The 23,550-nt window shown below is 37.8% G+C and overlaps 1 protein-coding gene across 8 annotated transcripts in view; it reads left to right on the top strand.

Annotated features, from left to right (window-relative positions):
• Positions 1-23,550, top strand: part of XRN1 (5'-3' exoribonuclease 1) — a 203,104-nt gene that overhangs the window by 127,453 nt on the left and 52,101 nt on the right. For 6 of the 8 annotated variants that reach the window (XM_014542160.1, XM_014542161.1, XM_014542157.1 and 3 more), the window contains 7 exons: positions 753-915; positions 1,878-1,991; positions 3,328-3,426; positions 6,243-6,358; positions 6,846-6,992; positions 21,136-21,225; positions 21,620-21,755. In XM_014542160.1, coding sequence (XP_014397646.1) covers positions 753-915; positions 1,878-1,991; positions 3,328-3,426; positions 6,243-6,358; positions 6,846-6,992; positions 21,136-21,225; positions 21,620-21,755 — 865 coding nt within the window. Of the gene's footprint in view, positions 1-752; positions 916-1,877; positions 1,992-3,327; positions 3,427-6,242; positions 6,359-6,845; positions 6,993-21,135; positions 21,226-21,619; positions 21,756-23,550 lie in introns of those variants that run through there. The other 2 variants (XM_014542162.1, XM_014542163.1) reach the window with 2 other exon arrangements.

Raw genomic sequence — 23,550 nt, 5'->3', positions numbered from 1 at the left:
ACCCTATTTGGGTGTGGGGGGGGGTCGATCAGGGATAGGGCCAGTCGGGGGGAAGGGCACAGAGGAGTTGGCCACCGGCTCCGCCCTCCTATCAGGGTGGGAGAGGCTGATCAGGGGTGGGGCGGCTGGGGGAGGTGCCTACAAAGGTTGGCAGGCCAGCCCCACCCGCCGATCCTGCGGTTCACTGGCTGCAGTGGGTGTCATAGCGACCGGTCATTCAGGTCGTTACAGCGTTATGGTTGCTGGATAGATAGATAGATAGATAGATAGATAGATAGATAGATAGATAGATAGATATTTAAGTATCCATTTCTAGTTCTTAGGGTATATACCTAGAAGTGGAATTGCTGAACTATATGGCAATTCTATGTTTAACTCTTTGAGGAACTGCCCAACTGTTTTACACAGTGACTGCACCGTTTTACATTCCTACCAGCAATATATATGTTCCAATTTCTCCACTTCTTTTCCAACACTTGTTTTCACTTTTTATATGATAGCCTTCCTGGGGTAAAAAACATAGGAGTTTCTTATAGTTCTGTGACTTCTCATTTAATTTCACAGACATTGGGATAGGTATTCAGAGAGTAAAAAAAGAATGCAAAAGTCTTAAGTACTTAGAATTATTAGCATATTTATTTAAAATTTACTTAAGCATTTGAATATGAGTTGGTGGTTTAGAGGATGATTGTCATCCTAAATTATATACACACTCATACATATCTATATTTCTTTTTTATTCTTTCTTTTAGCTACCTGAGAAGAAAAGGAATAATAATAAATGAAACATCTGCAGTTGTATATGCTCAATTACTCACAGGTCATAGATATCAAATAAATCAAAATGGTGAAGTTCGTCTAGAGAAACAATGGTCAAAACAAGTTCTTCCTTTTGTTTATCAAGCTGTTGTCAAGGTAAGTCCCCATCAGGTCTCAATTATATCTTAGTGTACACTATTGCACACTGTATAAAGACAGACTATATATCATATTAACATTGGCTTCTAATTAGAAGAGTCATATATCAATGTATAATGGAAACTGTTATTTAATATAATTTGCAAAATATTGTCTTTTTTAAAAGGCAGATTACCTCCTCAGACACTCTATGGTTAGGAACATGTCCTTTTAATTTTTTTTCTTTTAATCCTCACCCGAGGACATGCTTAGAGAGAGGAAGGGAGAGAGATGGCGGGGGAGGGGTAGAATGAGAGAGAAACTTACATCGGTTGCCTATTATACACTCCCTGATTGGGGATCAAACCTGCAACCTTTTGGTGCACGGGACAGTGTTCAACCAACTGAGCCACTAGGGCAGGGCTAATTTATTTTTAACTTAATCTCTAAAAGAAAAATCTCAGCATTAACTTATACCTTTGCATTTTTAGATTTTTATTCTCAAAAGAAAATGTTTGCCTTAAATAAATTAGTAAATGCAAAAGGCTGTTGTTGTGTTTGTAATCTTAGATGTACTATGGGGATAACATTTTTTAAAGCATGTAGTGATCCTGTAATTTTGGGGAAACATTACAGTGTAGTGATTAAGAGCACAGATGCCTAAGTTGACTTTGTAGCTATATGACCTTGGGAAAGATTCACCCTCTTTCTGTGCCTTAGTCTCCTCATCTCTAAAGTGGGGCTAATAATTAATAATGGTCTCTGCCACAGAGGGTTGTCTTAAGGATAAAATAAACTAATAAAAGTGTGCAATGCCTAAAAGCAGTCAATAAATTTTAGCTGCCAGTATTGGTATGTAGACAGTCTTTGCATTTGACATTTATAAGTAATATAGCCATAGTCCCATAGGAAAAAAACTTGTGTACAATCTATGAAAGATTTGACTGTGATGATTTACTTTTATATTTTATTCTATATAGGACATCCGAGCTTTTGATTCCCGTTTCTCCAATATCAAAACTTTGGATGACTTGTTTCCTCCTAGAAGTATGGTCTTTATGCTGGGAACCCCCTATTATGGCTGTGTTGGAGAAGTTAGTTACTGTTACTAATTAAATTTCTCTCTGGTTTGAAATTAATACAATTCTTTACCTTTTCTTCACTTAAGTGTAAAATAGAAAGTAATACTGAAGTGGAAAAATAAGAAAGAATTCATTCATCTAACTAATGAACATAGTATTTGGCTATATATCTTTAGTCTTAAGCATGTTGGGGTCAGGAGGTGGGGATAAAAAAGAATTCAAATCCTGCTCTCTTAGTAGTATATTGTGGTATATATGAATCAATTCTATAGTTATTTTAGATGTATTATTGGGTTAATGAATTTATAGATGTGTTAATGTTTTGGGAAGGTCCAGTTCTCACATGGAAAAAGGCACATGCAAATATACATATATGCCTATACATACACATATGTGTCTTTGCTACTTATCTTTTTGTGCAAATGATGAGAGGGTATCACATAGTCACAGGAACCAGGTTGAAGGGACTCCTACTGGTCAGATCTGGAACAGTTCGGGGGGACCTGGCCTGCAGGGGGGTGAGGACAGTGGGGACAACCAGGCCTGCAGGGGAGGGCAGTTAGGGGTGACCAGGCCGGCAGGGGAGGGCAGTTGAGGATGACCAGGCCTGCAGGGGAGGGCAGTTGGGCGCAACCGGGCCAGCAAGGGAGGGCAATTGGGGGCAACTGGGCTGGCAGGGGAGGACAGTTGGGAGCAATCATTTCGGCAGGGAGCAGTTAGGCGTCGATCAGGCTGGCAGGGGAGTGGTTAGGGGGTGATCAGGCTGGCAGGCAAAAGCGGTTAGGGGCAATCAGGCAAGCAGGCAGACGAGCAGTTGGGACCCAGCAGTCCTGGATTGTGAGAGGGATGTCCAACTGCAGTCGGACTTCCCCCAAGGGGTCACAGATTGGAGAGGGTGCAAGCTGGGCTGAGGGACACCATCCTTCTCCCCCAGTGCACAAATTTCGTGTACCAGGCTTCTAGTAATTATATATATTTAAATATGCATACAAAGCACAAATGTTAAAACATGGAGTAAAATGTTAACAGTAGGTTGATCTGGGTAAATGTTTTTCAAGTGTTCTTTGACCTGTTTTTAGTTTTGCAACTTGGTAGTTTGAAATTATTTGCAAATTAAAAGTTAATAAAAATTAAAAAAAAGACTGGTTAACACCTATTAAACAATGTAGACAAATTTGCAGTATAATCACATTCCCATCAAAAATTCCAAGAGAATTTCCACTATCCAACTTTATTGTCTTACTGTATTTCAGAAATAATAAACACTGTTCAAATAAATAGAAAAATCAAGTGAGTAAAATGTAGTGAAAGAGACTAAAACCTACTGTGATTTTTTTTTTTCTCCAAGGTTCAGGATTCAGGGGATGTGATTACAGAAGGTAGGATTCGTGTGGTTTTCAGCATTCCATGTGAACCCAATCTTGATGCTTTAATACAGAACCAGCATGTGAGTACTATAGTCCATATTGTTTAATTTAGAATTAATGAACTTTAAAAAATATTAGAATGATATTTTTGCCAACTTCTTGGAATTTATTGCAAATATTTTATTTAATACTAATTAAATTTCCTTACAGTTATATCTAGTATTATTTAAAAATAAATGTGGAGTCTGCTTAGAACTTCATGTAGAACTTTGACGGGGGAGGGGGGGGAATCACTGAAATCCCATTATTAATCTATAATGGTTACTATGGGTTATTGTATTCGAACTTATAAGTAGCACGTTGATTAGCATACCCTCTGGGAATAGACTTGGGTTTTTAAATGCTTGATAATCAAAGCCTGCATTTTTTATTTACAAGTGACATATGGTCTTCTTGCACAAGTTAAATGTCTCTACTCAGCTAAAGATGAATAGTCCCTAGAGAAAACTTGAAAATTGCATTTAAGGTCATAGCACCCTTTTTCAGGACCTTTTTTCCCAAAGATGTTCACTGTCCTCTTTCTGATTTCCCTGTTAAAATAGGGAGAAGATCCTGATATATCTGTCATTTTTCTTATTGATTGGATAATTAACTTGACTAAAATTAATTCACAAGCAGCCAGCTATTGCTACTTTTATTTTATCTAATGATAAAATCTAAAGTTTTATATCCTGTGGAATGAATGTATGGCATTAGGCATCAGCATACCCATGAGGAAACTTTATGGAAGGCAGAAAAGTTCCTAAAATCTTACCATTAGGCCTCTTAGAGGAAGAATCCTCCAAGCACATTCAGGAAATGGGGACAGTGGCCCATTAGGTAAAAAGCTGTAGCTCTGTTCTGGGAGTCAGTGGAGGTGGAAAAACTTGCATTCATTCCTTCATGCCTAGCTTTTTCTAGACCTGCAGGCACCTTCCCACTTCTAGCGTATAGTGTTTCTAGGTGTACTTTCTCTTTACATACCTTCTTTAACTTTTACTCAAGCCTTCGTTCTCTCTCCTAACGGTCTCACCTATTTATTTTACAATTTCTAGGATGTTTGTGTAATTTTTTTAATTGATTTCAGAGAGGAAGGGGGAGGGAGAGATAGAGACATCAATGATGAAAGTGAATCCTTGATTGGCTGCCTCCTGCACGCCCCCTACTGGGGATCGAGCCTGCAACTTGGGCATGTGCCCTTGACCAGAATCGAACCTGGGTTCCTTTAGTCTGCAGGCTGACACTCTTATTTGCTGAGCCAAACCAGCCAGGGCTGTTCGTGTGACTTTAATAATTTTAGTTATACCATAACCCAATATTTCTCAAAAGGAGTACTATTGGTATTTTGGGCAAGACAGTTATATCCTTTATCTGGTAGGACAGTTGGCATCCTTAGCCCCTGAACACTGAGTAGTAGTAGCCTGTGCCTTTTGTTCTTTTTATCCTGACCCGAGGATATTTTTTCCATTGATTTTTAGAGAGAGTGGAAAGAAATGAGGAGAGAGGGAGAGAGATAGAGAGTAAAAGAAAGAAACATTAGTGTGAGAGAGACACATCAATTGGTTGCATCTAGCATGTGCCCCCAACTGGGGCCGGGGATCGAACCTGCAACCCAGGTACATGCCCTTGACAGGGAATTGAACCCACTCCCCTTTGGTGCACGAGCCAATGCTCTGTCCACTGAGCCATACCAGCCAGGGCATTGTAACATGATGTGCCCCTACACATTTCCAGATGCTTATTAAAAAAGTGATAATTACCTGTGATAGAGAACCTGCTACCTTAATTTTTATTATCTATTCTGGAAAGCATACTTGATTTGTCTGTATTATTTCTAAATCTGATAAGGTTCTTAGTGGCAAAATTGTGTCATATTCTTGACTAGCCTATTAATGGTAACTTTATATTCCAGGACACTAAAAATCTTTATCCACTTAGGAGTGACTATAGACATGATCATTAAAAAAATAACAGTGGATGAATTAATTCCTTACCAATTACTCTCTGGAAATTTTGTATTTATTGGTGATAAAATATCCTTATATTCATATAAAATAAAACATATGAATATAAAACATTTATATGATTCATGTAAATATAAATAAGTATGTGTTATCATTATGTAAATTATGTTAGAAATTATTATTACTTTCATGTGATAATAAATATTAGGGGAAACAAGTATTGTTTATATCTATATATGATATAAATATCATATACATATTTTAATCCTCACCAGAGGATATTTTTTTCCATTGATTTTTTAGAGAGAGTGGAAAGGAGGGAGGAGGTTGGGGAGAGAGAAACATGGATGTGAAAGAGACACATCAATTAGTTGCCTGCCATTTGCATTCCAACCAGGAATCAAACCCAGGACTAGGTCAGGGCAGAGTATACTTTTAATTTCGCTCAGCAGCAGCTATTTTGATGACATACTCATGTTTTAATTCATTGTAATAATTATCAAGGCCTGATTTTTTCCCCCAGGTACTTTACTAAGCCCTACTTGCAATATGAAAATTTATTTTAAGCATTTAATTCTTGCCTGCATTGTTCGCCATTTATTACTTACTGTAGAGTTTATTTCTTGAGACATTTCACAAACTGTATATTTCTTCTTCCTTTCACCTGTCCTTGGAAATTCTATCCTTTAAGGAAGGGAAGGTGCAGAAAGATTCTGCTTACAGATCCTTTTTAAAAAGAGGGTAGCGAAATGATCATTTACTTTTGAGAATTCTTATATAGCCACAATACAATGGTTAGTCATGTCTTGGTTATCTCCAAATTTTAAACATAAAGAAATAACATTTAATGCTTTGCGTTTCTATAATTGACCTTTTTGTTTTTATATTTAAAGAAATATTCTATAAAATACAACCCAGGATATGTGTTGGCCAGTCGCCTTGGAGTGAGTGGATACCTTGTTTCAAGGTTTACAGGAAGTATTTTTATTGGAAGAGGATCTAGGAGAAAGTAAGTTTATGTTAAAGAAATGTACTTAAAGTGGCAGAAAAAATTTAATGATAAAGATAAAATGATCAATATTTTAGTATACATTTTCTCTGACTTTTCCTTAAAAATTTTACATAAATTTCTCTGATGGTGATATTTTCTCTAAATGGCATGTTATAGGTGGTTGAAAAGACAGTTGTTATTTTTGCAGCTAGTGTATTGAACCTTGAAAAAAGGTATCAAGGTGTGTGTGAATCTCAATAGTATATTTTCCTATATCATTCTCCTCTCTAATTACATAATCTTTGTTAACTTATGCTTTCTTAACTTGGATTTCCTCTATTTTTTTCAATTACTGCTACTTCAGAAATAACCATGATAACTAAAATATAGAACAATTAAAACTAACTTTTTCTAAGATTTGAAATCAAAACTTTTTGTTCTTTCAACAAAATTTTAAAATGTGTGTGTGTGTGTGTGTGTGTGTGTTTGTGTGGTTTAAATTCAGCCCTCACGGAGACCATAAAGCAAATGTGGGTTTGAATCTCAAGTTCAACAAGAAAAATGAGGAGGTACCAGGATATACTAAGAAAGTTGGAAATGAGTGGATGTATTCATCTGCCACCGAACAACTTCTTGCAGAGTACATAGAGAGGTAAGTGCTGAATAAGATCCCAGTAGGCATCCAGAAACAGGAATATAATAATAATAATTTTGCCTTGCTGATAACAGTTTTAGAGGGAAAATGTTTCTTTTAGGAAAATTTGACATGTGTTACATATAAACTTATTTTTACCATTGGCAGAGATTTATTTACCTATTTTAATTTTTTAAAAAAATTTTAGTTACAGTATACAATAAATACATAAATACAATATTATGTTAGTTTCAGGTATACAGCGTAGTGATTAGAGATTTATATAACTTACAAAGTACTCATCCCCAAAAGTCTAGTACTCATCTGACACTATACATAGTTGTTACTATATTATTGACTATATTACCTATGCTGTACTTTATGTCCTCAAGACTATTTTTATAACTGCCAATTTGTACTTCTTAATACCTTCCCCTTTTTCACCCCTACCCATAACACTCCCTCATCTGACAACCATCAAAATGTTCTCTGTACCTATGAGTTTGTTTCTGTTTTGTTTGTTTGTTTATTTTGTGTTTTAGAGTCTACATATAAGAGAAATCATATGGTATTTGTCTTTGTGACATATTTTACTTAGCATAATACCCTCTAGGTTCATCTAAACTGTCGCAAATGGTAAGATTTAATTCATTTTTATGGATGAGTAATATTTCATAGTATACTAGAGGTCTGGTGCATGAAAATTCATGCACTGGAAGAGGGATCCCTCAGCCTGGCCTGCCCCCTCTCACAGTCCAGGAGCCCTCTGGGGCAGGAGGTGACCCTGCGATCAGGGGAGGGTGACGCCCCCATCACACCTCTGCTACTGCCACTGCTGGCAGCGCAAGCCTTGGCCAGCCCTGGTTACCTGAGCCTCGGGCCAGCCCTGGGCAGCTGGGGGGCTGAGGTGCCTGGGGGACTCTGGAGGCAGGTGCACGACAAGGCCAGGCGGGGCTGAGGGGGCTGGGCACCGCCATCTTGTGGCTGTGGGCGCCACCATCTTTGAGGGTGTGACAGTCAATTAGCATATTCCCTCCTTACTGGCTATGGGCACCACCATCTTTGAGGGCATGGCAGTCAATTAGCATATTCCCTCCTTACTAGCTGTGGGCGCTGCCATCCTTGAGTGCGTGGCAGTCAATTAGCATATTCCCTCCTTACTGGCTATGGGCACCACCATCTTTGAGGGCGTGGCAGTCAATTAGCTTATTCTCTCCTTATTGGCTGTGGGCGCCGCCATCTTTGAGGGAGGGGCAGTCAATTAGCATATTCCCTCCTTATTGGCTGTGGGTGCCGCCATCTTTGCAACAGCGTAAGGGTCAATTAGCATATTCCCTCTTTATTAGATAGGATATGTACCACATCTTTATCCATTTGTCTATCAATGGACACTTGGGTTACTTTGATATCTTAGCTATTGTAAATAATGCTGCAATGAATATAGAGGTGTATTTTTAATTAGTGTTTTGGATTTCTTCTAATAAATAACCAGAAATGGCATTGCTGAGTCATATAGTAATTCCGTTTTTAATATTTTTAGGAACCTCTATACTGTTTTCCATAGTGGCTGCACCCATTTACAATTGCACTAATAGGTTCCCTTTTTCTCCACATCCTTATTAACACTTGTTGTTTGTTGATTTTTTGATGGTAGCCATTCTGACAGGTTTATGGTGATGTCTCATTGTGATTTTAATGTGCATTTCCCTGTTGATTAGTGATGTTGAACATCTTTTCATGTCCTCATTGGAGAAATGTCTATTCAGGTCCTCTATAAAATTTTTAATTGGATTGTTTGTGCTTTTATGGTGTTAAATTGTGTTCTTTATAAAATTTGAATATTAACCCCTTGTTGGATGTATCATTGGCATATATCTTCTTCCATTCAGTAGATTGTCTTTTTCGTTTTATTTATTTTTTTCCTCTGTGCAAAAACTTTTTAGCTTGATGTGGTCTCATTTGTTTAATTTTTCTTTTATTTTTCTGTGTCAAGGACACATACTGAAAAAGACAATACTGAGAGTGATATCAAAGAGTTTACTGCCTATGTTTTCTTCTAGGAGTCTTATGGTTTCAAGTTTTACATTTAAATCTTTCATCCATTTTGAGTTTCTTTTTTGTATGTGGTGTAAAAAATGGTGTTGTTTTATTTTTTACATGTGTCTGCCCAATGTTGTCAACACCATTTGTTGAAGAGACTGTCTTTATCCTATTGTGTATTCTTGTCTCATTTGTCATACAAAAATTGACCATATATGCCTGGATTTATTCCTGGGTGCTCCTCTGATCAATGTGTCTGTTTTTATGCCAATACTAGAGGCCCAATGCATGAAATTCGAGCTGCCTCTGACTCAGCATTGGCAGAAGGACGTCTGGTCTAATTAGCATATTATGCTTTTATTATTATAGATTATTATAGAAGATGCTGTCTTGATGACTATAGCCTGATGACCATAATTTGATATCAGGTAGCATGATACCCCCAACTTTGTTTTCCTTTCTCAAGATTGCTTTGGCTTCAGGTCCTCTGTGGTTCCATATAAATTTTAGGATTATTTAGGTTATAGTTCTGTGAAAAATGCCATTGGTATTTTGATAGGAATTGCATTGAATCTATAGATTGCTTTGGGTTGTATGGATATTTAATGATGTTAACTCTTCCTGTCCATGAGCACAGTACAGGCTTCCATTGATTTGTATCTTCTTTACTTTCTTTCTTCTCTGTCTTAATAGTTTTCAAGTTCAGGTCTTTTATTTCCTTGGTTAAATTTATTCCTAGGTATTTTATTTTTTGACTCAGTTGTAAATAATTTGTCTTTCTGATAGTTCATTAATGGACTATAAAAATGCAACCAATTTCTGAATATTAATTTTGTATCCTGCTACTCTGCTGAATTAATTTATCAGTTCTAATACTTTTTTTGTTACAATCTTTAGGATTCTATACATAGAATATCATGTCATCTGCAAATTATGACAATTTTACTTTTTATTTTCCAATTTGGGTAACTTCTATTTCTTTTCCTTGTCTAATTGCTATGGCTAGGACTTCCAGTACTATGTTAAATAAAAGGGGTGAACAACCTTTTTTTGTTCCTAATCATAAGAAAAACTGCTTTACCTCTTCCTCATTGAGTATGATGTTACCTATGGTTTTGTCATATATGGCCTTAATTATGTTGAGGTATGTTTTCTCTATTCCCACTTTGCTAAGAGTTTTTATCATAAGTGGATAATGGATTTTGTCACATCCTTTTCTGCATCTATTGATATGATCATGTGGTTTTATTTTCATTTTATTTATGTAGTGTATAACATTAATTGACATGTGGATATTGAACCATCCTTGAATCCGAGAAATAAGTCCCACTTGATCGTGGAGTATGATCTTTGTAATGTTTTGCTGAATTTGGTTTGCAGATATTTTGTTGAGACTTTTTGTATCTATGTTCATCAGGGATAATGGTATATAGTTTTCTATTTTTCCAATGTGTTTGTATGATTCTGAAATCAGGGAAATGCTAGCCTTGTAAAATGAGCTTTAGAGCCTTCTTACCTCTTCAATTTTGAATAGTTTGAGGGGGATAGGTGTTAAATTTTTTCTGAATATTTTTTTAATTTACTTATTCAGGACTTTTATTAGAAGTTTTTTGAATACTGATTTGATTTCATTGGTCATAATCAGTCTATTTAGATTATCTGGTTCTTCTTGCTTCTGTCATGGAAGATTGTGTGTTTAGGAATTTAACTAATTCTTCCAGGTTGTTAAATGTGTTGACATATAATTGTTTATAGTATTTTCTTATAATCCTTTCTATTTCTTTGGTGTCAGTTGTTATTTCTCCTATTTCATTTCTAATATTATTTATTTGGGTCCTCTTACTTTTTCATGACTCTGATGAAAGTGTTATCAATTTTTTTTATCTTTTCAAAGAACCAGCTGTTGGTTTCATTGATATTTTATGTTGTGTTTTTGGACACAAGTTTGTTTATTTCTGCTCTGATCTCTATTATTTTATTCCTTCTACTCACTTTGGGTTTTGTTTATTGTTTTCTGTTTAGTTCTTTTAGGTGTAAGGTTAAATTTTTTGAGATTTTTTTGGCTTGAGATAGTCCTGTATTGCTATGATTTTCTCTTTTAGAACTACTTTGGCTGTGGCCTATAGATTTTTTAAGCTTGTTGTATTTTCATTATCATTCCTCTCATGATAGTTTTTTATGTCTTCCTCAATTTTTTCGTTAACCCAGTGATTGTTTTGTATCATGTTATTTAGCCTCTATGCGTTGTGTGTTTTTCAGTTTCCTTCTTGTAATTGATTTCTCATTTCATAACACTGTGATTCTAGCAGATGCTTGGAATGGTTTCAGTCTTTTTAAATTAATTGAGACTTGTTTTGTGGCCTAACATGTGATCTACCCTAGAAAATGTTCTATGTGTGCTTGAAAAGAATATAAATTATGCTGCTTTTAGATTGATATGTCCTAAAAATATCAATCAGATCCATCTGGTCTAATTTATCATATTGCCTTGTTGATTTTCTGTCTAGATGATCTATCAATTGATGTCACTGGGGTGGTTAAGTCCCCGACTATGACTGTATTATTGTTGACCTCTTCCTTTGTCTCAATATTTGCTTTATTTATTTAGATGCTACTATTTTGGTTATGGAAAGGTTACAGGGGGTTATATCCTCTTTTTGAATTGATCCCTTTACCATTACAAAATGTCTTTCTTTGTTACCTGTTATATACATCCTTTGTTTTAAAGTCTATCCAATATATCTGTTGCTACTCCAGCTAAATTTTTTTCATTTGCATTTGCAAAAAATATCTTTTTTTCATCCCTTTACTTTCAGTCTGTGTATGTCTTTTAGTCTGAAGTGGGTCTCTTGTAGACAGCATATATATGGGTCTTTTTTGTATTCATTCACCGTTTGTCTTTTCATTACAGCATTTAATCCATCTACATTTAAAGTGATTGATTATTTATAATATGTAATTGCCATTTTATTATTTATATTTTTTATTATTTTTTATGTTCTTCTTCATTTTAAAGAACTCCCTTTAACATTTTTTGTAATACTGGTGGTGAACTCCTTTAGCTTTTCTTGTCTGGGAAGCTCTTTTATCTGTCCTTCAGTTCTAAATGATAGTCTTTCTGGGTAGAGTAATCTTCCTTATATGTTCTTGCTTTTTATTACTTTCATCCCTTGTGGCCTACAAAGTTTCTGTTGAGAAATCAGTTGGCAGTCTTATGGGAGCTGCATTATAATAACTAGCTGCTGCATTATAATAACTAGCTGCTTTTAAGATTCTCTCTTTGCCCTGGCCAGGTAGCTTAGTTGCTTGGAGCATCATCCCGTATACCAAAAGATTGCTGGTTCAATTCCCCGTCTAGGCATATACCTAGGTTTCGAGTTTGATACCCAGTCAGGGCTCCTATGGGAGGTAACCAATTGATGTTTCTCTCTCACATCAGTGTTTCGCTCTCTCTCTCTCTCTCTTCCCCACCCCACCCCCTTCTTTTCTAAAATCAATAACAACATATCCTCAGGTGAGAATTAAAAAGAAAAAAGATTCTCTCTTTGTCTTTAACCGTTGGCATTTTAATTATATTGTGTCTTGGTGTGGGCCTCTGAGTTCATTTTGTTTTGTTGGGGACTATCTATGCTTCCTGGGCTTATATTTCTATTTCCTTCACCAGGTTATGGAACTTTTCCATCATTATTTATTCAAATAGGTTTTCATTTCCTTGTTCTTATCTTCTCTTGGTTCCCGTATGGTGTGAACATTGCTATGCTTTATATTGTCCCAGTGGTCCCTTAAATTATCTCTGTGTGGGTTTTTCAATTGTTTATTTTTGTTAATCCTTGCCCAGTGATACTTTTTCCCCATTGATTTTTAGAGAGAGTAGAAGGGCAGGGGGAGAGAGAAACACCAATGTGAGAGACATATCGATTGCTTACCTCACCCATGTGCCCCAACCAGGGCCAGGGATTGAATGTGCAATCCAGGCACATGCCCTTGACCAGAATCGAACCCGTGACTCTTTGGTGCACAGGCCAACCCTCTAACCACTGAACACCACCAGCCAGGGCTGTTTACTTTTTTAAATAATTTTATTTCTATTTGCTCTTCTGATTATGTGTTTTCTGCTACCTTGTTTTTTGAGTTGCTGATTTGATCTTCTGCTTTATCTAATCTGCAGTTGACTCCAACTAATGTATGCTCATTTCAGTTATTGTAATCTTCATTTCTGACTGGTTCTTTCTGATGTTTCTTATCTCTTTGTCAAAGTTCTCACCAAGTTCATCTAACCTTTTCATAAGTTCTTTGAGCACCCTTATAATCAGTGTTTTGAACTTTGTATCTGGTATGTTCCTTGTCTCCATTTCAGTGAGTTCTTTTTCTGGAGTTTTGTCTGGTTCTTTCATTTGGGCCATGTTTCTTTGTCCTCACAGTATGGCTGCTTCCCTGTGTTTGTTTCTACGTATTAGGTAGATCTTCTACGTCTCCTAATTTTGGTAGAGTGTCCTTACTAGTATATAGTAGGTGTCGTGTAGGGCCCAGTGGCCATAGTCTCCTTCATCACCTTAGCTGGGTGCTCCAGTAGTGTTTCTTGTATCGGCTGTTTGGGCCTTTCTCTTGTAGTTGAGATGTGATTGCTGTTGCAGTGTCAGTGGGTGGGGTTGGCCCACAGGCTGTCTGGCTGTGAGGAATGGCTGTGACTATAGCTGATGAGCTGCTGTGTAGGGGCTAACTACAGGTACCAGGATTTGCTGTAGCAGTGCTCTGGTGCCTGCCTAGATCTCTTTTTGAATGTGTCATTTTGTGGAGTTGATTAGGTGGTGTTGATGTGATCTGAAGCCAGCCAACAGGTGTGTTAGTTCTGGGGCCTCTTGGGAAGTGCTCCAGTGCTATCTAAGGCCAGCCAATTTTGTGTAACTGAAGCCGAAAGAGGTTATATAGCCTGTTGGAAATTGGGTGGGCGTGGTCTCAGGGAATCATCAGGGCAGGAGTGAACTGCATTACCCAAGTTACTGGTCGTTCAGATTTGGTGCCTCCTTGTGCCTGCCAGCTGGATGGCTCTACAAAGGAACAATGGCTCCTATGAACACTTCAGCCTGCACCTTTGGGCTGGGTGGCAGAAGGCTCAGCAAAGGTACAGTGGCATATGCCAGCATTGTGTCTGGAGAAAGCTGCCCCTTCAACTCTCACCCTGGAACTAGACAATTCAGTTCCTTTTAGTATGTCCCTGGCACCTTTTGAGTTGCTGCCCCAGCACTGGAGCTCAGACAAAGTGAGACCATCTGCCAATAAGTCTGTGTGCAGGCCCTTTAAGAGGAATGCCTAGAATTCCAACAGCCCTCCGTTCCACTGATACACTATCTCCACTGGTTTTTACAGCCAGAAATTTTGGGGACTTTCTTCCTGACACTGGTCTCTAGTCTAGGGGAACCCATGGTGTGACTGGGATACTTTGCTACTCAGGGGGAACCTCCACATCCAAGATACCCCTCCTAATGTTCAGATGCCACACATGAGACCAGCCCATTCTACATCTTGGCCCTTCCTACCATTCTTGATGTGGTTTCTTCTGTATATCCTTTGTTGGAGTACATCTGTTTAGCTAGTCTTCAGGCAGTTTTCAGTGTTGGCTGTTCTACAGATTAATTGCAATTTGGAAATTGTCATGGGGGGAGATGAACATAGTGTTTACCTACTTCACTACCTTTATGAAGCGCACATAGAAACTTAATTTTATGTCGTAGAGCTCCTTTACTAAAATAGAGAGAGAAAATACTGTTTTTATTCTCTCTGGAACTCCAGATTGTAGCTAGACCTTCTGGATCAATTGCCTTACTTTCCTTTATCTCTTCTCATCCTTTTTCTATAGTGTATTCTTTTTTTCTTTAATCCTTTATTGTTTAAAGTATTTACATATGTCTCTCCTTTTTCCCCCATTGACTGTTCCCCAGGCACTCCCACCCCCCAGCATATGCCCTCACCCTCCTAGTGGTCTGTGTCCATTGGTTATGCTTATATGCATGGTTGATCTCTTACCTTCCCTGCCTTCCCTCTGAAGTTTGACGGTCTATTCAATGCTTCTCTGTCTCTGGATCTATTTTTGTTCATCAGTTTATGTTGTTCATTATATTCCACAAATGAGTAAGATCATGTGATACTTATCTTTCTCCAACTGGCTTATTTCGCTTAGCATAATGTTCTCCATGTCCATCTATGCTGTTGCCAATGGCAAGAGTTCTTTCTTTTTTACAGCAGCATAGTATTCCATTGTATAGATGTATCATATTTTTTAATCCACTCATCCACTGATTTGCACTTAGGCTGTTTCCAAATCTTAGCTATTGTAAATTGTGCTGCTGTGAACATAGGGGTGCATATATCCTTCCTCATTGGTGTTTCTGATTTCTTGGGATATATTCCTGGAAGTGGGATTACTTGGTCAAATGGGAGTTCCATTTTTAATTTTTTGAGGAAACGCCATACTGTTTTCCACAGTGGCTGCACCAGTTTGCATTCCCACCAGCAGTGCAAGAGTGTTGCTTTTTCTCCCCATCCTCACCAGCACTTGTAATTTGTTGATGATAGCCATTCTGACAGGTGTGAGATGGTACCTCATTGTTGTTTTGATTTGCATCTCTCAGATGATTAGTGACTTTGAGCATGTTTTCATATGTTTCTTGTATGTCCTCTTTCAAAAAGTGTTCTATTTAGGTCCCTTGCCCATTTTTGGATTGGATTGTTTATCTTCCTTTTGTTAAGTTGTATGCTGGCTTCATAGAAAGAGCTTGGAAGTGTTCCTTCCTCTTGAAATTTTTGGAATAGTCTGAGGAGGATAGGTTTTAGTTCTTCTTTGAATGTTTGGTAAAACTCCCCTGTGAAGCCATCTGGCCCAGGGCTTTTGTTTGCTGGAATCTTGTTGATTACTGCTTCAATTTCCTCCATAGTTATCAGCCTATTCAGATTTTTTTATTCTTCCCAATTGAGTTTTGGAAGGTCGTATTTTTCTAGGAATATGTCATTTCTTCTATGTTGACCAGTTTGTTGGAATAGAGTTGTTCGTATTTTTTTACAATCCTTTGTATTTCTGTGGGGTCTGTTGTTACTTCGCCTCTTTCATTTCTGATTTGGTTTATTTGGGTCCTCTCTCTCTGCTTCTTGGTGAGCCTGGCTAGAGGTTCATCAATCTTGTTTATCCTTTCAAAGAACCAGCTCTTGGTTTTATTGGTATTTTGTATTGTTTTTTTTGGTCTCTATGTCATTTATTTCCACTCTGATCTTTATTATTTCCTTTCTTCTGCTCACTCTGGGTTTTCTTGTTGCTCTCTTTCTAATTCTTTAAGTTGTAGAGTTAAATAATTTATTACCAGTTTTTATTTTTATTTATTTATTTATTTAGGTAGGCCTGTAATGCTATGAACTTACCTCTCAGTTCTGCTTTCACTGTGGTGCCCCATAGATTTTGGATTGTTGTGTTTTCATTGTCATTGGTTTCCAGGATGTTTTTATTTCTTCTTTGATATCTTTGGCAACCCAGTCATTGTTTAATAACATGCTATTTAGCCTCCAAGTGTTTGAATTTGTTTGATTGTTTTTATTGTAGTCTATTTCTAATATTATGCCATTGTGATCTGAGAAGATGCTTGATATGACTTTATTCTTCTTGAATTTGAAGAGACTTTGGCTGTTTCCTAATATTTGATCTATCTTTGAAAATGTCCCATGTGCACTTGAGAAGAATGTATATTCCTTAGCTTTGGGGTGAAACGTTCTGAAGATGTCAATTAAGTCACTCTGATCTAATGAGTCATTTAGGATTGCTGTTTCCTGTGGATTTTTTTGTCTACAGGATTTATCCAGGGATATCAATGGGGTATTATAGTCCCCTATTATGATTGTACTAGAGGCCTGGTGCACAAAAATCGTGCACTGGGGGGACGGGATTTACTCAGCATAGCCTGTGCCCTCTCACAGTCCAAGACCCCTCGGGGATGTCCACCTGCGGGGAGCAGGCCTACGTTGGCAGTCAGACATCCCTCTCACAGTCCAGGACCCCTCGCACTTACTGCCCGCCTGCTTCTGCTCCTTACTTCTCGGCTTGCTGCTCCTTAGCGCTGCCACGGAGGTGGGAGCGGCTCCCACCACCGCCGCTGCACTCGCCAGCCATGAGCCCGGCTTCTGGCTGAGTGGCGCTCCCCCTGTGGGAGTGCACTGACTACCAGAGGGAAGCTCCTGCATTCAGCGTCTGCCCCCTGGTGGTCAGTGCGCATCATAGCCATGGATCATTCTGGTCATTCCACCACAACGGTCGCTTAGGCTTTTATTATATAGATTGATGTCCATCTCTCCCTTGCTATCTTCCTGGAGTTATTTTATGTATTTGGTTGCTCCTGCATTGGGTGCATATATGTTCACCTGAGTTATATCCTCTTGTTGTATCGATCCCTTTAGTATTATGAAGTGGCCTTTCTTATCTCTTCTTATGGGGTTCACTTTGAGGTCTATTTTGTCAGATATAAGTATTGCTGCACCAGCTTTTTTTTTTTTTCATTTCCATTTGCCTGAAAAATATTTTTTCATCCCTTCACTTTTAATCCATGTGAGTCCCTTGCTCTGAGGTGGGTCTCTTGTACACAACAGATATATGGGTCATGTCTTCTTATCCATTCAGCCACCCAATGTATTTTGATTGCAGCATTTAATCCATCTACGTTTAAGGTTATTATTGATAGGTACTTGTTTGTAGCCATTTCTGTACTTTATTCCTGTGTTTCTTCTACCCTTTCTATTTCTTCTTTTTACAACAGTCCCTTTAGCATTTCTTGCATTGCTGGCTTGGTTGTGATAAACTCCATTAGCCTTTTTTGTCTGCGAAGCTCCTGATTTCACCTTCAATTTTTAATTATTTCCTTGCTGGATAGTGTATTCTTAGATTTAGTCCCTTGTTTTGCAGCACTTTGTACAGTTCATTCCATTCCCTTCTGGCCTGATGTGTTTCTGTTGAGAAATCATTTGATAATCTAATGGGAGATCCCTTTTAGGTAACTCTGTCTCGCTCTTTCAGCCTTCAAGACTCTCTCTTTGTACTTAACGTTTGCCATTGTATTTGTGAGTGTCTCAGTGTGGGTCTTTTTGTGTTCATGTTGTTTGGGACTCTCTGTGCTTGTGTGACTTTTTCTTCCCCAAATCAGGGAAGTTTTCTGTCATTGTTTCTTCAAATAGGTTTTCTAATCCTTGCTCCTCTTCTTGTCATTCTGGCACCCTTATTATATGATGTTACTTCGTTTCATGTTGTCCCAAAGCTCCCTTAAGCTCTCCTCCTGGTTTCTAGTTTTTTCTCTCCAATTGCTGTTCAGATTCAGTGTGTTTTTTTGCTCTGTCTTCTTTCTCACTAATTTGATTCTCTACTTCCAGTCTACTGTAGAAACCTTCCATTGTGTTTTTTATTGTAGCTAGATCAGTCTTGATTTCCACTTGATTCTTTTTTTAAAAAAAATATATTTTATTGATTTTTTACAGAGAGGAAGGGAGAGAGAGAGAGAGTTAGAAACATCGATGAGAGAGAAACATCGATCAGCTGCCTCCTGCACATCTCCTACTGGGGATGTGCCCGCAACCCAGGTACATGCCCTTGACCGGAATCAAACCCGGGACCTTTCAGTCCGCAGGCTGACGCTCTATCCACTGAGCCAAACTGGTTTCGGTTCCACTTGATTCTTACATAAGTTGTTGATTTTCTCATACAGCCAGTGTAAGAACTGTATGACCCTTATTCTGAATTCTTTTTCTGACATATTGCATGCCTCAATTTCATTTAATTCCTTTTCTGGCGATTTTTTTCTTTTTTTTTTCTTTTTTTTTTTTTTACTTTGGGGGTTGTTTCTTTGTCCCCGTCCCGTCCCCCACTCACACCCACCCCCATTCTTGCTGTCTCTTTCCTGCCTTTGGTTCCCTGCTTGGAGTCTGAGGTGTTAAAGTCCCTAGCGGTTCAATGATCTGGCACTCCCTAGACCGGAGGCTGTGTCTGCCTTGAGATTTCACACCTTATTGTCTCTGTTCTGAGTTGTACTCCCTTTTCCCCCAGTTCTGGTCTCTCAGTGGCCCACTTCATATTCTCGGGGTCAGCGAGGGCACATGCACAGTTTCTCTGGTGTGCGACTCCCTGTGGGGGCCCAGAGCCCTCCAGCATGCAATTCACTGTGCTGCCCCAGTACCCAAGGCCACGCACATGGAGCATGGTCCTGTGACCTGTGGCTGGGCACACCAGGTAGCACCAGCACCACTGACTTGCGCTGGGGGTAGTACGTGCCATGTGACAGGGGGGGGGGGGGGGGGGGGGGGGGGAGGAACCTGTGGTGTGCTTTGCATTGGGGAATGCACTCAAGTCTCACCAAGGGGTCCAGGCACCAAGTCGCATGCAGTCTGCAGCTGAAGCTGCAGGCTTGGTGTGAGGGGCGCATATGCCAACACTCACCAACGGGTCCAGTTGTCAAGTTGCAAGGGGCCTGTGGCTGAAGCAGCGAGCTTGGCGGGAGGGTCACGCACTCCAAGGCTCACCAAAGGGTCCAGGCGCTGAGTGGTGCAGGGCCTATGGCTGAAGCAGCAGGCTTGGCAGGAGAGGAGCACACACCGGGACTCACAGGAGCCTGCAGCCGGGGAGGCAGGAGTCCCAGAGTCTGTGGGTCTGCAGATGAGGTAGCAGGTCTTTGACTGGAGTTGCTGCAAGGTCTGGATGGTGTCTGAGGCCAATCTGGGTGGCGGTGAGGCTGGGCTCCTAGTCACAGCAGCTCTCCTCTTCAAGATGGCATGGTTTCTGTGTCACAGCCAGCTGCCACAGGAGTGCTTGCAGCAGTAGCAGGGGATCACATCTAGGAGAACCCAGTCTGCCAGCCCCCAAGACTCCTGCAGGATCTAACTGTCCCTCACTCACACATACACACACCGCACATGTGCACACACTCCCCTTTCGCTCCTTCACTCACTCACACTCTCCCTGCCATCGTTGCCACCTTATCCTCTCCCTTCTATACTGTATTCTTATACTTTTGTTCTACGCTGTTGGAGACTTCTTTAACTGCATCTTATATCATTTTAAAATTCTGCATCTTATATCATTTTAAAATTCTCACTTATCATTTTAAAATTCTCACTTATCTTTCGACTTCTTTAACTGCATCTTATATCATTTTAAAATTCTCACTTATCTTTCATTTAAAAGTATGTCCTTATTCTCTAGCATTCCTTTTTAAATATTTTGTTCTTGTAATGAGTGAAATATCTTCTTTCATTTTTCTGAAGATATTACTTCCAGAGTTTCTTCTTCTGTCTATATTTTCTGTTTTTTACAAATTGCCTTTTTTTGTTGTTGTTCATCTCTCCTTTCATGTTAAAGGTATTTTTTTACTTGTTGGTGGTTCTTAGGTGTCCAATCATATTTAAGAGTGAGGCACTAAACAGCTGATTAGATACTTAGTCTGTTTTGGTGGGGTAGCAGGGTTGACCTTGCCTATTTCTGCAGAGGACCTGCAAATATCACTACCTATATGTATATCTTTCCCTTGAGACTGGCTAGTTTCCCTGAGAGGTGTGACCTCCAGCCTTTTTCTTAGAGGACAGATGTGGAGAGGAAAATTGACTTCCAGTGTTCTAGAAATTAACTAGGGAAAAGTGTTTTCACTACATACACACACACCCCAACCTTCAGTCTGCACTATAAAGAAAACAATGGAGTTTTGAGAAATATCAGATGACTCTTTTAATATATTTAATTTGTGGCATGCTCCAGCTTTGTTGTAAAAATTAGAAAATCAACCTGTAGATATTATTTTTGTCCATTTTGATCTAAGGAGAACAGAGTCAGTAATTGAAGTTAATATGTAAGTGAAGTTTATTATAGTTTAGAAATTGAATCATTTCTCCCTCACCTAGTGTGAGGTTTTTGTAGGCCTGTAAATATTTTCAAATATTTTCATCTCTATCCCTTATTAATACTCTGTGTATAATAATCAGTCCTCAATATATTTTATATATTCCCTTAGGGTCCAAAATTGTTTGATCAGAAGTTCATGTGAAGTTTGCCATATGTATATTTTTAAAGCGGTATTTTGTTTGTTTGTTTGTTTGTTTGTTTGGCTAGAGCTCCAGAACTATTTAGTTATATAGCCAAAAATAGCCAAGAGGATGTATTCTATGAAGATGACATTTGGCCTGGAGAAAATGAGAATGGGTAAGCAAAATGTGTGGCATTTATGGCCTCATAGTTCATCTTAGTGGTTCCAGTAAAGGTACAATAGTAGTTTATCAGGAATTTACATTACTTTTGGGGAGAGGGTTTTGTATTGTTTTCCTTTTGCTTTAAGATCTTAATATAATTTTTTAATTTAATTTATATAAAAGTACTTTTAAACTAATTTTGTAATTTTTAGAAAATTACTGAGAATTAACATGTTCATGTTTATATTAGATTTATAATTATTCCCAATTAAATGCAATGATTAATTTTTAATAACATAGTTGATGTCTTTATATTTTACAACCCTCAGAATTTTTTATATCAGGCCTTTTGTATAAGCCCTCACAAAGTTTTAATCAATGTGAAACAATTACTGTTTTTAATGTAGTACCGAGAAAGTTCAAGAAATTATTACTTGGCTAAAGGGACATCCTGTCAGTACATTGTCTCGTTCTTCATGTGATTTACAAATTCTGGATGCAGCTGTTGTTGAAAAAATTGAGGAAGAAGTCGAAAAGTACAAGGTACTAATTTTTAATAACCAAGATATTGATGAGATTTGAAGTTAAATGGACTATATATTATTTTACCAATAACTTATTTATGTTTCAACCAATTAAAACATATTCAGTAGTTTCTAATTTATGTAAAATAATCCTATAATTTAAAAAAATGTTCCAGCTATTTCCCGTGGCAATTAATAAATTTATATGAATAAATATAAATGCACTATAATACACAAAAGAATTAATATTTTGTGATTTTAGTCAAAATAGAAGCTTATGATTAAGAAATAAGGTTAATCCCTATTCCTTCCTATTCTAAGTTCTTTAAAGACAGTTCATCCTTTTATAGAACATAAAAATTTTATTAACTTTTACACAATTAGTTCTAAGGGTACTTTCCCACTCATAAACTCATTCAGTTACTGAGTATTTTGTGTAGGCGTAGCCATTTCAATTATTTTGATCCCCTGTCTTGATGTAATAGAAAATTAATTGATTACATATATTTTTTTAACTTGTGATTTTATTTTCCACACATTTGCCTTCTTATAAAAATGATGTTGCTCTGCTAACACATTGTTTTAATAGCAGAGTAAGTTAAGAACTGGGCTCTGAAGCCACCTTCCCCATTCCTCTTTTAACACTTATAACCTTAGGCAAGACACTTACCCTTTCCATGACTTTGTTTCCTCATTGGTAAACTTAGAATAAAAAAGTACCTACCTCATAGGGTCATCAAGAGGATTAATTGAGCTGATGCATGTAGACTTCTTTTAATAATGCCTTGCTATTATTAATGCCTAATGATGCTTGGGTATTATTATTATCATCATTTGAGCTCTCTTATCACATACTCAAGAGTTGTAAGTATAGTCTGGGAAGTCACCACTAGATAACTATCTCTTTAGGAAAAAATACAAGTCTCAGAGCCAAGAGTTGGATTTTTTTTAAGAGGTTGTTGATATTCAGTTGAAGATGATAGTAAGCCTGCATTTCTTTCTCTTTTTTCTTTTCTTTTCTTTTTAATTGTCTTTCAGTGTAGAATGAAATATATTTATCCAGCATTGTTTTTGAAATGAGTTTTCTACTTAACAGAAGTTCATAACTTTAAGCTCCCAAATTTTACTTTAACCCAGTTGGATGAAGAACTTTTTAAAATGTTTTACACATTTTTTTTCTTATTTTATAAACAGAAGATACATATACAAAGTTGTAGTCTAATGTTTTGGTTATAACATTTTTTAAAATATGTGGTTCTAAATAAGAGGAAATTTTTAAAAACCTATTAATGTGTCAAGGAGGTACAGTTATGAGTGATTTTCCTTTCCTTTTAGGTTTATAAAGAAAAGGAGAAAAAACAAATACATTTTGAACATAATTTATACTTTTCTTTCATAATGCAGGATTATCATTAAAAGTATCAGGAGTTTTCTTATTGGATTCCCAAAGTCGACAATTGTCAAAATTACCGGAAGAGCTTTTTAAAAAACTACACATTCTGGATTACACCCTTAAAGCAGTACTTCTCAAATTAATGTGCAGTCACTGGAAGATCTTGTTAAAACATAGCTTTTGATTCAGTAGCTCTAGGGTTAGGCATGAGATTCTGCATTTCTAAGCAGCTTGCAGGTGACCACAGTGTGAGTAGCCAAGCCCCAGAACTTCTCACTTAGTAGTTGTGGGTTGGGGCATATTGTGAAAGTTACCCAGTTTATTAATTTGCCTAATGAATCAGGTTTAATTGCCACATCCTCTAATCAGTGCTATTATGTAATAACTAGGGGCTCAGCGCACAAAATCGCGCAAGACCCAT

This window comes from Myotis brandtii, unplaced genomic scaffold (genome assembly GCF_000412655.1).
Source record: "Myotis brandtii unplaced genomic scaffold, ASM41265v1 scaffold291, whole genome shotgun sequence".
Taxonomy (NCBI): domain Eukaryota; kingdom Metazoa; phylum Chordata; class Mammalia; order Chiroptera; family Vespertilionidae; genus Myotis; species Myotis brandtii.
This window is presented reverse-complemented; position numbering and strand designations above follow the sequence as displayed.